Genomic DNA, 12,858 nt, shown 5'->3' with positions numbered 1-12,858 from the left:
AGGCTAGGACCTGAGCATTCCATCTGGTCTAACTGCCTTCAATCTTGTTCTTTACCCATCCATCCTTCTCATAGCTGGCAAGGCAGTCTTTGTAAAATAAAATCTGATCACATCATTCCCTTGCCTAAATGCCATCCATGGTTCCTAATTGTCCACAGCAGTATTTCCCAAACTGTTATCTGTAAATCATTTCTTTTATAACATACAGAATTAGGTCATATAACTTGTAAATTAGATCATCTTTAAAAAGGGGGTTCAGTAATCAAATAAATATGGAAAACACTGAATTCAGCAAACTTGAACAACAATCTTTTCACTGCAGAATTTCTCAGGGTCTATATTATGCTAATATACTCTGTGAATTTCCAAGAAGGTATTATTTATAAACTTATTTGCCCACTACATTCATTTTATTATGAATACTTATTGACAATTCGACAGTCCAGAGCAGCATTGCCCAATAGAACTTTCTGTGATAATGGAAATGTTCCTTATCTGTGTTGCCCAAAATTGTGACCACTAGCCATGCTGGCTATTGAGTACTTGAAATGTGGCTAGTACACACTGAGGAACTAAAGTTTTCATTTTATTTAATTTTAATTCATTTAAATTTACTTAGCCATATGTGGCTGGTGGTTGCTCTACTGGACAGTGCAGATCTAGGGGATGAAATCTCCTTAGTGGGTCCAACAAGTCTTTATCTTTTCCCACAGCCTCATCAGTAATCACTTTTCTACGTGTACATGCTCTAGTCATATGGGCCCAGGGAAATCTCTCAAATACTCCATGTTCTTGCAGAGTCTACGTTTTTGCATGTATTGTTTCCCTGCCGTCTCTGCATGGTAAAGTCTTCCTCATTCTTCAGAGCTCAGTTCAAGCAATACCTCCTTTCGGAAGCCCTCCCTTGTCCTCCTGGTGGAATTAGGCATTCCCTTCTTTGCTCAGGCTGCCTGAGTTTTATTTTAGAATTTAACATCTTGTATTTTAAGTGCTTAAATGTTTGCTTGCCCTCAATGGTTTGTGATGAGCCCCTTGAGAGCAAGGGCTGTCTTTAATTAACGTTTGTATCCTTTGTGATTTCTATTTGGTATGTGGCTGAGACAGTGTTTAACATTAGAATTAATTTCGATTAGAAAGAGTCAAAACAATGCTTTGTTTCAATTTTTTTCTTTTCATAGCAAAGGGGACAGGAAAACTTCCATTACTTTTCAGTATCCACTGATTATTAAAAGTTTCCACAAACGCCCTAAACCACTCAGACTTGAAAAGAGGCCCACTTCCTTCAGTTTTTATAATGCCTACGATATATATGATCTACTGGGAACGCAACCCGAAAATTGCTTAGAAGCAGGTGTCCTGTCACGCTTAATTAAGTTTATGTTGTAAATTGGTAATTTATAGTATTTCCAAGTATTCAGAGATTTCCAAATATTAAAACAAAAACAAAAACAAGAATACAACATATGATGGAGTAGGGGAAAATAAATTTGGTTCCAACCAAAGCCTTTTTAGTGTTTTTAGTCTAATAAAAATGTCAAGGATTAAAAAAACAAAATTTTGTCATCATCAGTTATTATTTTCATCTTTATTGTTATAAGTTTATTCATGTGATACATTTTAAGTCTACATATTAGTCAAATTCACTATGATAATTTTTTTCAGAATTGGTATTTCTGAATTATATGTTAAATGCTTAGCATACCATTTATGATTCATCTGGGCAGTATCAATAATAACTACAAATATTACATTGAGCACTGATGACTTTTCCTCCCTGTCTTCTGCTCTTCCCTTTTTATTCAGTATTTCCTTCTTTCCTTCCTTTGCTTTCTTCCTCTTTCATTCCTTTTTCCCCTCCCTTTCTCCTTAGATCCCTTTCCTCCCTTCCTCCCTCCCTCCCTTCCCTTCCTCTCCTCTACCTTCTTCCCTCCTTCTTGTTTCTTTTTTCCTCTCAACAAATTATTGAACACATAAAGTTTTGGTGTATAGAACACATGAAATTTCCCCACTTTGATCTCTTTAAAATACCCTCTGGCAATCTTAAGTCTTCTTTTTAACAGACAAAATGGTACCTGGATTCTCAGTTGAAGATTTCCTCTCCAGGAGGAAATGTGTTTAAGGTTTGAAGTCAGAGAAGAAGCTATTAGATGAGGGAAAAGTGTATCACTCCCAGTGATGGGCAAAGGCAGGAATGAGAGGAATAGGATAGTTTTCAGAGATGAATTTAAGATAAGTGGGAAATGGAAGGAAAGCAGGGACTGGCCACACCTTCAAGATGATTGGGAATCATCTTCAAATTTGTTGGAAGAGAGAGAAGACTCTAGGCCTGTGTTGTCCATTATGGTAGCCACTAGCCACATGTAGGCAAATTTAAGTTAATTAAAATATAATAAAATTTAGAAGTCAGTTCCATGAGTGCACTAGCTATACTTCAAGTGCTCACTGCCACATGCAGCTAACGGCTATCACACTGGAGATACAGAATATTTCCTTCATTGTAGAGAGTTTTAGTGGACAGTGCTGAATTTGGCAATGCAGTGATAGATTATGTGAAATTCACTTTTTAACATGCATGTGAACATTATAAGAGAAAACAGGGCTCTTCAATACTGTTTTTGAAACTGTAAACATTTCTCTCCAAGGTTAGTGTTCTTATTTTCTGGAATTGTTTCTGGGGTTAATGATGGATTCAGTTAGGTAGAGAAGGAAAGGAGAAACTAACATTAGCTGAGGGTTTACTATTAGTTGGAACTTTCCTAGCCATTTTTCATACATTTATTTGATTCTTTCAATAGCCTTACAGGGTAGTATCACTATTACTATTTTTAGGGACAAAGAAAGGATGGCACAGAAAGATTAAGTATCTTTCCATAAATTGTAAATGTTTTTGCCAGGATAGGAAATCAAGTCTAAACTCCAGTATTTTGCTGAGTCACACAACTCGTTGCTTTAATGAGTGGTTCACTTATTTGCATATTTATTCTGTTCTAGGCACTTTATACAGTGAAATGGAAAACATAATGTAAGTAGGAAACATTACTAGACTTTAAATTTTTAAATATAAAATGATGGTCAGAGCAAATAGGGTTTTAAAATTTGATTTATATTGTTTTATAGTTGTATAAATAAATTGGCTGCATGGAAAAATACATAAAATTTCTTGTTATACTTCTTTGTTATACAAATAATTTCACATTGATATATGATCAGTTTTTTCCCATTGCTCTTGTGTTTAGGACATAGATAAATTTTTATCACAAATATTTGTTTATATTGTAAAGTAATTTGATATAAACTTGAGCTAAGCGCTTTAATCTACCACTTAAGAATGTTCTGAGCCAGGCTGACACTGTCCTTAGAAAAAAAGCTACAATTTAATTGGTTCTTGGCCATCCATATTTCTGCTGCAAAACATCCTCCAAATTATACAAACTCACTAATATGTACAAGCTGGAAGCTTTTAAACTTGAGAGTTTATTGTAGGCTAAAACAATAAAAACAATTGTAATATTTAAAATATTAATCATTTTAAGATTATTATTTTATGTAATGTTTCAAATTTATGTCATATTACAGTCTAAAATAAACCATAAAGAGCAGCTTTTCATATTCATTCCAGTCATTTCTGATGATTTTCCAGCCAGTGATGTGGCTTGTCCAAGCTATATTTACTAGATTATATTCTGTGCAACAGGGGTTGGGTGGGGTATTCAGGCTATAGACATTTTCAACAGAAAATCTGTTATTTGCAACATCAGTTGTCAGCACAGGTGCCCTGGTTCAAGCGACCCACCCAGTTCTGGGAATGGAAAAGCTGACACAGGACTGTGAAGCAGTTGTCTGATAGCATCTGGCAGGAAACAGAGAAGGCTGAACTTTAAAATAGTCCTAATAATTTCCAAATCCTTCTGAGATTAGGTGGTTAAGTATAATACTTGCAATACATGTATATGCCCTAATTACTTATGGTTGGTAAATTTCAGATGAAAAGTCCTGAGAGAGAGAGTCGGGGGTGGTGGTTGGTGGGGGGGGGGGCGGAGAGAGAGAGAGAGAGAGAGACCAGTTGTAACACACAGCACTTTCATCCCCTTCAGCCAATTATAGTTATAAAATATCTTTCAACAGTGACTATATCTTAGGTAAATAGGTTTAACTATACAGACCAATTAAAAATATGTTACAGTGGAGTAACTGTTACAATGTGTTTCCGAAACAACTCCAACAGAAGGGGAAGCCCAAGGACACTATTAACAGTAATTCTTGCTCTATTACTATAAATATGAAGAATTTGGTGTTTTATGAGTGAATTAATGAACTGAATTATGAATACTCTACTATTTCAATGTCAATACTCTAAAACAAATCTTCGTGGCTCCATCTTTCCAGAGCTATTGCCTTGAGATGTTTATGGATTTTTGCCCAAATCCCAACTATATCTTTGTTTAGTGATTGACAATATTGCTTCTTCTCCAAAGTATTTTTGCCTTTCTAGGCAGAATTACTAAGTCCTCCTACACCGGTTAGGCAAGATCTCTATTCAGGCTCTTACATTGAACATAATTACTTATTTACATGTCTCTCCTCTGGTCTGTGACCTCCTTGATCTTATATGCTGCTCCTTACTCCTTACTGGTTCCGGGCATCTAGCTCACTGCTTGACATCGATAAATTTCATGGAGTTAAATTTAGTTTTAACATAGTCTAAAAGTGTTTCTCAAAGTGTGGTCCTGCTATCACCTGTATCAGAATCAGCTGGGTGTTTGCTAGAAGTACAGATTCCTGGGCCCAACAGAACCCACTTGACAGAATCCCCAGGGTGGGGCACAGGACTGGATTTTTAACAAGGACTCTAGGTGATTGTTATGCACAATGAAGTCTTTTGGTAACAGCTTTTTTGAGATATAATTCATATACTATACAACTCACTCGTTTAAAATGTGCCATCACATAATTTATTTTTATTTGTTTAATCCACAGAGTTGTGCAACTATCAGTGGTGGAAAGCATGGGGGCAGATGTGTTTGGATTTGAATCTTGCTTCTTTACTATCTATAAGCCTCACTTTCCTCCTCTGTAAGAAAGGAACAATAATATCTTTCTGAGTTAGGATGAGAATAGCTAACATTGAGCACTTTATCATGTGCAAAGCACTGGGCTCTACAACAACCCTGTGAGGTGGCTACTACTACTCCCATTTCACAGATGAAGTTAAGACATTTACCCACGGCCATACAGGAAGTGGTGCAGCTGGATATGAACCCCAGCAGATTGGCTCTGGAGGCAGCCCTATAGCTACTAGACTCTTCTGTAAGGGTACAAGATAGTATATAGAATGTTTCTAGCAGGGATGGCATTTTAATTATCTCCCCAAAAAACTCATACCCTTTAGTAGTCATTTCTCATGCCTCTCACCACTAGGCAACAACTGTAGTTTCTATGTCTACAGATTTGCCTAACCGGACACTTCATATAAATGGCATTATGCAGTATGAGTTCATTTGTGATGGCTTCTTTAAAAAAAGAGGTACCTCATAAAAAAAAATACCTCATTACTTTAAAAAAAATTAATTAATTAATTTTATTTATTTTTTTGGCCGCATTGGGTCTTCATTGCTGCACGCGGGCTTTCTCTTGTTACGGCAACCGGGTCTACTCTTCGTTGTGGTGCACGGGCTTCTCTTTGCGGTGGCTTCTCTTGTTGTGGGGCATGGTCTCTAGGCACTCGGGCTTCAGTAGTTGTGGCACGAGGGCTCAGTATTTGTGGCTCTAGAGCACAAACTCAGTAGCTGTGGCACACGGGCTTAGTTGCTCCGCGGTATGTGGGATCTTCCCTGGACCAGGGCTCTAACCCGTGCCCGCTGCATTGGCAGGAGGATTCTGTTTTTTTTTTTAGCATCTTTATTGGAATATAATTGCTTTACAATGGTGCGTTAGTTTCTGCTGTATAATAAAGTGAATCAGCTATACATATACATATATCCCCATATCCCCTCCTTCTTGCGTCTCCCTCCCACCCCTCCTATCCTACCCCTCTTAGGTGGACACAAAGCACCGAGCTGATCTCCCTGTGCAATGCAGCTGCTTCCCGCTAGCTATCTATTTTACATTTGGTAGTGTATATATGTCCATGCCACTCTCTCACTTCGTCCCAGCTTACCCTTCCCCCTCCCCGTGTCCTCAAGTCCATTCTCTACATCTGCGTCTTTATTCCCGTGGCAGGTGGATTCTTAACCACTGTGCCACCAGGGAAGTCCAGTACCTCATAACTTTTTATTGCTGAATAACATTATGTTGTGTGAATATACTACATTTTATTTATCCATTCATCAGTTGATGGATATTGTCATTATTTCTACTCTTTGGGCTATTACAGATAATACTGTTACAAATATTTGTGTACAGCTTTTGTGTGGATACATGTTTTTATTTCTCTTGTGCATATACCTAGGAGTAGAAAGTCTGAGTCATATAGTCAGTCTAGGTTTTACCTTTTGAGGAACTACCAGACTGTTTCCTCAGTAGTTGTACCATATTACATCCCTACCATCAAAGTATGAAGGTTCCAATTTCTCTACATCCTTGCCAACACTTTCTATTGTCTTTTAAATTATAATCATGTGGTTATGAAGTGTTATCTCACTTCGGTTTTGACTTCCCTGATGCCTAATTGTGTTGAGTATCTTTTCATATGCTCATTGGCCATTTGTATATCTTTTATGGAGAAATGTCTATTCAAGTCCCTTGCTCATTTTAAAACTGGGCTCTTTGTCTTTTTATAATTGCGTTATAAGTGTTCTTTATATATTATAGATACAAGTCTTTTATTAGATGTATAATTTATAAATATTTTCTCCCATTTTGTGTCATTATCATCTTTTTAGTTTCTTGATGGTGTCCTTCGAAGCACAAAACTTTGAAATTTTGTTCAAGTTCAATTTACCTATTTTTTTCTTTTGTTGCTTATACTTTTGGTGTCATATCTAAGAAATCATTGACTAATTCAAGGTCATGAGATTTACATCTGTTTTATGTGAAAAGTTTTATAGTTTTAGCTATTACAGTTAGGCCTCTGATCCACTTTGAATTAATTTTAGTATGCTGTGTGGGGCAGGGTCCAACTTCAGTTTTTTTTGCATGTGGCTACTGAGTTGCTGCAGCATCACTTACTGAAAAGACTAGCTTTTCCCCACTGAATTGTTTGACACCCTTAGTGAAAGTCACTTGACCATAATGTGTGCCACAGTAAAGTTTTAGAACCATGTGTCTACTGAAATTATGAGCAGACTTTTTTTTTTTGTTTTTTTTTTTGCGATATGTGGGCCTCTCACTGTGGTGGCCTCTTCCGTTGCAGAGCACAGGCTCCGGACGCACAGGCTCAGCGGCCATGGCTCATGGGCCCAGCCGCTCCGCGGCATGTGGGATCTTCCCAGACCGGGGCACGAACCCGTGTCCCCTGCATTGGCAGGCAAACTCTCAACCACTGCGCCACCAGGGAAGCCCCCAGACCGTTATTTTAAGAGTAATACAAGATAAAGTTATTAACCTTAGACCACTTTAATGATTATTAGTCTTTTTTTTTTTTTTTTGGCTGCACCACTTGCGGGATCTTAGTTCTCTGACCAGGGATTGAACCCGGGCCCTGGCAGTGAAAGCGCAGAGTCCTAACCACTGGACCGCCAGGGAATTCCACTTTAACAATTATTAGTCTTGAGATGTGTTTGTAATTCCAAATTTGGTGTGTATATGGAAGTTGTGAGGATGGGAAATGGTGAGGTAGGGGTGGATGGGGAAGGCTTGCGCTTTACAACACAAACTATTTAATTCAAGAAACTTACTTGGCAAAATGGTCTTATAGCGGTTTTTAGTTCCATGACATGGAATGTCAATTTCTTTGGGATCCACAAAGTTCATTGGTATTTCCTGCAAAAATAAATGATATCAAATACTGTATTTAATGCTGTCACAAAGAAAATCTTCACGGGGGGCCATCTGATCCAGAGCTCTACTGGACTTCAAAGTCATTTATGAAACAACAGACTACCACCTCTGGTTGACCAACACCCTTCCCTTCATAAACACATCAGCTGCACCCTGACAAGCTGACTCCAAGAAACGGCTTTGTGTGTTAGAAAGTATTATTTGATATGTAGTTCTTAAAGAGACATAGAAAACTTTGGTTAGGTTTTAAGAATCCTGTTCTGACATAATTGCTGGAAATATATAAACAGGCAGCTGAAAAATTGCTTTTTCTTAAACAATGTATTCAGATTTCTTCCTATCTTTGTGTAGATTCAGTACCAAAAATTTTATTATGATAGATTCTCTTTTAACAATAATTGTGACTCTTTTAGGATTATGAAAACCTTCCTCCCCAAATGGTAAATATAAAGGGCATTTTTGCTGATTTAAGTGACGCTGATATGATGCATTTTTTTGGATGAAGAAATGGTTTATAATTGTACTGTTCCATTTGTGGTTGTAAATGCAACATGTGTAGTGAAGGGCATTTAGGCACTGTCCTCTTGCACTTAACAAGAACACAAATATTTTTATTAAGTCAGAATATATGTCAAATGATGGAGGAGGGAACAATTAAAGCAGAAGTTGCTCTGTGTGTTAGACAGAAAAGGTGGGCGTCTGATGCTGACTGGGACAAAGGAAACAAAAAGCCAACGTTTTCAAAAGGGTCTGAACAAATATTTAAGGAGTTGATTGTACAAAATAGTATGTTTTCTAACTTAAAATTCTGCAAAGGATTGCTTAGATAAGGTCAATGTGCATTAAAATACCTTTTGTCCCTAGATCACATAAAATAATATTTTTGTTATCTACACTTTCTCCTACAGAAAATAGAACTTGACAGCTTAATATTCATTGAAATGAAAGAAATTATCTACAAATTTATTTAAATTGTCCTTGTTTTCAGTCAATCTGAAAATTCAAGAAAAGCCTGACTACTGTGAATTTAAGACTCGGTCCAGTGAGAGGAGTAGCTTACTTTTAAAATATTGTTTCCTAAGCTTGCATTATTTTAGGTATTTACGATATTTATTCCTACTCTCTGCTCCAACTAAATGTTGTAAGTTCTCAGTTCCAAGTTACCAAAATAAGCAAAATTGTTGAATGTTCAGTAGAAACCACATGTCATGCTTGGGAATTTCCAACAAGTTAGTCTGTTTTAGCAAAGCCGTGAATATCTTTATTCCTCCCCGATCTTTCCTGTTTTCTGACACACACTGACAATTTGTCATCTTCCAGCATTATCTCTCTCCTCGGCATTCCTTGCTGGCCTCATCTCTCAGGGAAGTAGACTGTGTTAAGGGCTTATCTCATAGAACAAAGAGCTATCTGTGGTTGTAGAAAAGAATACTAGGTGTACCCTTGGCCACTTCTGTGATCACTGACTGGTTCTTTTATTCCTCCCAGTTCTCCTTTTTTTCATACATAAAAGATGATATGCTATGAAGTCTAATTTTTAAAACAACATGCTTGTATTTTAATAATAGTTGATGAAGCTGATAGATCTAACCTATTGTTGTCTCTCGTCATTAGGGTGGTTGCAAACACCTGAACTGACCCTGAAGTCGTCAACTTATTATACCCATCAGCTATGGCCTAAATGTACAACTGCTTTAAGATGCAAGGGGTTCTATAAAATGGATATTCCCCTTGGGCAACAGTGAGACCTAAGAAGGTCTAGTCTGTCTCCATGCTCTCTAGATTGAAATGTGTGTTCATGCATCATCACCAGCAACACTGATGGGTCAGCATCATTTTTAGCTGAATGAAACTCACCCTCATTTTTAGCTCACATTGGGTCTTCCTCTTGTGTTCCTTATTTCACTAAATGACAATACATGCGCGCTGTTGCTCAAGTCTAAAAATGGGGGTGTCATCCCTGACTTTTCCTTGGCCGCCTTAGCCTATTAAGCCCACTTCTTGTAGGTGCCTATAGACCCTCCCAAATTTTTTTTTTTTTTTTTTTTTTTCAGTACGTGGGCCTCTCACTGTCGTGGCCTCTCCCGTTGCAGAGCACAGGTTCCGGACGCGCAGGCTCAGCGCCCATGGCTCACGGGCCCAGCCGCTCCGTGGCATGTGGGATCTTCCCAGACCGGGGCATGAACCCGTGTCCCCTGCATCGGCAGGCGGACTCTCAACCACTGCACCACCAGTGAAGCCCCCCTCCCAAATTTTCACTGCTACTATTTTAGTTTTGACCACCATCACAGCTCCACAGGATTATGTCTACAGTCTCCAAAATACCTCTTTCTAATGCTGACTCTACTGCAGATAGTGATCTTTTTAAAACACAAGATAAGTCCAAACCCTTAAATATGTATTAAGACTTGGATTTCTTTTATATCTGAAACTCATTTTCTGTCACTTCCCACCTTAATTTCAATGCTCCTGTCAAACTGCACAATTTAATTTCCTGAACAGTGACAGCAAGGCTGTTCCTTCATCCTGGAATGCTCAGCTCCTTCTTGTCACTTTGCCTGGCCAGCCCTTAAATACTCTGCCGCAATTCACATTCTAGTTTGAACACTTACCAATAGTTGATGAGATGCAGGGTGGATCTAAAATCCTTGCACTTAACCTTTTGAACTGTAACCATTTTACCGTAAGCTGCCTGAGTGGAAGACAGTGTCATTTTAGAATGTGCCTCTAGTGCCTAGTATATCAAAATACCTACTGAAGAGTGAATCATAAACAGCAGGCTCACCATGAATTCACTTTGGAGTAAATGTGAACTTGCCACGACGTCCCTGAGCTGTGACCTTGTGAGAATACGGCTGGCTGACTGCAGATACTCCATTGCTACCTTCTCCCGTGGGGTTGGTGTGGCCACAAAGGGTTCAACATTCCCCAAGCTACTCATGTCCAGGGTAAGAGATACGTTGGACCCTCGTCTACATTGGAGAAAAATGTTATTAGGTTTAAATACTGCATGAATTATTGTGAGCAGATCAGTTTGTCTTTCTGTACATACATATAATTCAGTGAGAACTATTACAGAAATAAGGACCCAATATCTTCTTTAATGGTACCATAATTGACTATAGCAACTACTCATAGTTTCTTAAGAAACGGACAGTTTTGTTGTTGGAAATAACTCTGAATTGAGAAAATGCACTATAGTTTATTAAGGGGTATAGTTGCTACAGAAATAATAACATGGCTAATAAATTAAGTGAAAAATTTAGGAAAAGTAAACACAGCATTTGAATTGAGGAATGAGATGTAACGCAAACCTACCTTATTTATCTGTATATCTGAGAGTCCAGTATATAAATTCTATATCCACCCTAATTCTTCTGATATCCATATACCATACCCATGATTTTATTGAACACAGGAAGCTCACAGGAGAAAATAATCTTTTTATTTTAGTTCAAATGATTGTCATTGAAATAGAACTTAAAAGTTTAAAATGTATATATTTTTTATAACTTCTGATTTATCCCTAAAAGATAGGTTTTTCATCCTCCATTTATGTATGTATGTAATGTATATGTAGGTCTATGTGTGTAATTGCATATGCATATATGTATTTATTTAATTCTGTGATAAACTTACCAGGGACCATAAAGACCACAGACCCTCGTACTAAATTACAATTGATTCTTCCTCTGTGATTTCCCTCCTCTTGTTGGGAGGCAAGGTGGTGTTCTTCCAACATATAAAGGCTCCTTGTGTCCTGAAAGAAGGTGTGAGTGCCTCTTACTAGTAATATTGGCTGTGTGGAACCAAGAATTAACTATAAAATAGCATATGCTGAGGGTCAAAGTCAGAAATTGTACTTAAAGAAATGTTAAATTTAAAGGGGCCTGAAGTGAGCATCAGGCGATCAAATATGGTGCCAACTGGTTGGTGTCCCAAGGTAATGGAGAACCGGCAAATACAGGTCAAAACAAATGTGAGTAGAGAGAATACAAGAAGATACCAGGCCCAGCATATTATTTCCTTGGAATGGTATTTTACATGTATGGAACACTACCTCAGGAAATACTGAAGTGGCTACAGCTTAATTTTAAGGAATGCAAAATTGTTAGAACATACAACAAAAACCCCAGTAAACAAAAACATATCAGTTCTTTCCTCCTATGAATCTGCTTCTGGTTGTAGCTTTGGTGTCATTCTATAGTTTGATATATAATGTTGTCATTTTTGTTAATTTCTAAATGGTTTGTAATTGTAGTTTTAATTCTTGCTTTAACTCAGTGGTAACTAAGTGTTTGCCCATTTATTGCCCTTATTAATGTCTAGTAAGAGTACATGGAAATCAGTGAATGGACTTCTAATTACTGGAATTTCTTGATTGTTTCTTTGAGACAAATACTATAAAAAATTTTCTAAATATTTCATACATACTTTTGCTGGCAGCTGCTTTGTTTATCTATCTATGTATCTATTGACACATATCTCTATATATCATATATAAGCACATATGTACATATATAGCACCTTATATATTATATTATGATATATTATTAAAGATATTATTCCAATTTATTTTTTTCCTTACTTTTTTCCTACTGGATTTCTCATAGCCTGAGATATGTATGTGATTCTTCCACAGTAACTGTTTTTGTTATTTTTCCTTATATTTCTAACAGCTTTTACTTTATATATTCAGCCATTACGTTATTTGATGAGATTCATAATTATATCTTCACTGTAAATTTTATCAATATCAAATACTTTCTCAATTTTATGTTTGGCCTCACATTTGACTTTTGCTTCCCAGTTTTATTGAGACCCAATTGACGTATGGCATTGTGTTAAGTTTAAGGTGTTTGACTTACATATATTATAAAATGATTATGCACTAAGTTCGGTTAACATTCATCACCTCAT

The 12,858-nt window shown here is 37.2% G+C and overlaps 1 protein-coding gene across 8 annotated transcripts in view; it reads right to left on the bottom strand.

Annotated features, from left to right (window-relative positions):
• Positions 1-12,858, bottom strand: part of PTPRR (protein tyrosine phosphatase receptor type R) — a 259,427-nt gene that overhangs the window by 36,429 nt on the left and 210,140 nt on the right. For all 8 annotated transcript variants that reach the window (XM_073789229.1, XM_073789233.1, XM_073789232.1 and 5 more), the window contains 2 exons: positions 10,724-10,910; positions 7,836-7,920 (listed from right to left, as the gene is read on the bottom strand). In XM_073789229.1, the coding sequence (XP_073645330.1) occupies positions 7,836-7,920; positions 10,724-10,910 (272 nt within the window). The remainder of the gene's footprint in view (positions 1-7,835; positions 7,921-10,723; positions 10,911-12,858) is intronic.

The sequence above is a fragment of the Tursiops truncatus genome, chromosome 11, assembly GCF_011762595.2.
Source record: "Tursiops truncatus isolate mTurTru1 chromosome 11, mTurTru1.mat.Y, whole genome shotgun sequence".
In the NCBI taxonomy this organism is placed as follows: Eukaryota; Metazoa; Chordata; class Mammalia; order Artiodactyla; family Delphinidae; genus Tursiops; species Tursiops truncatus.
This window is presented reverse-complemented; position numbering and strand designations above follow the sequence as displayed.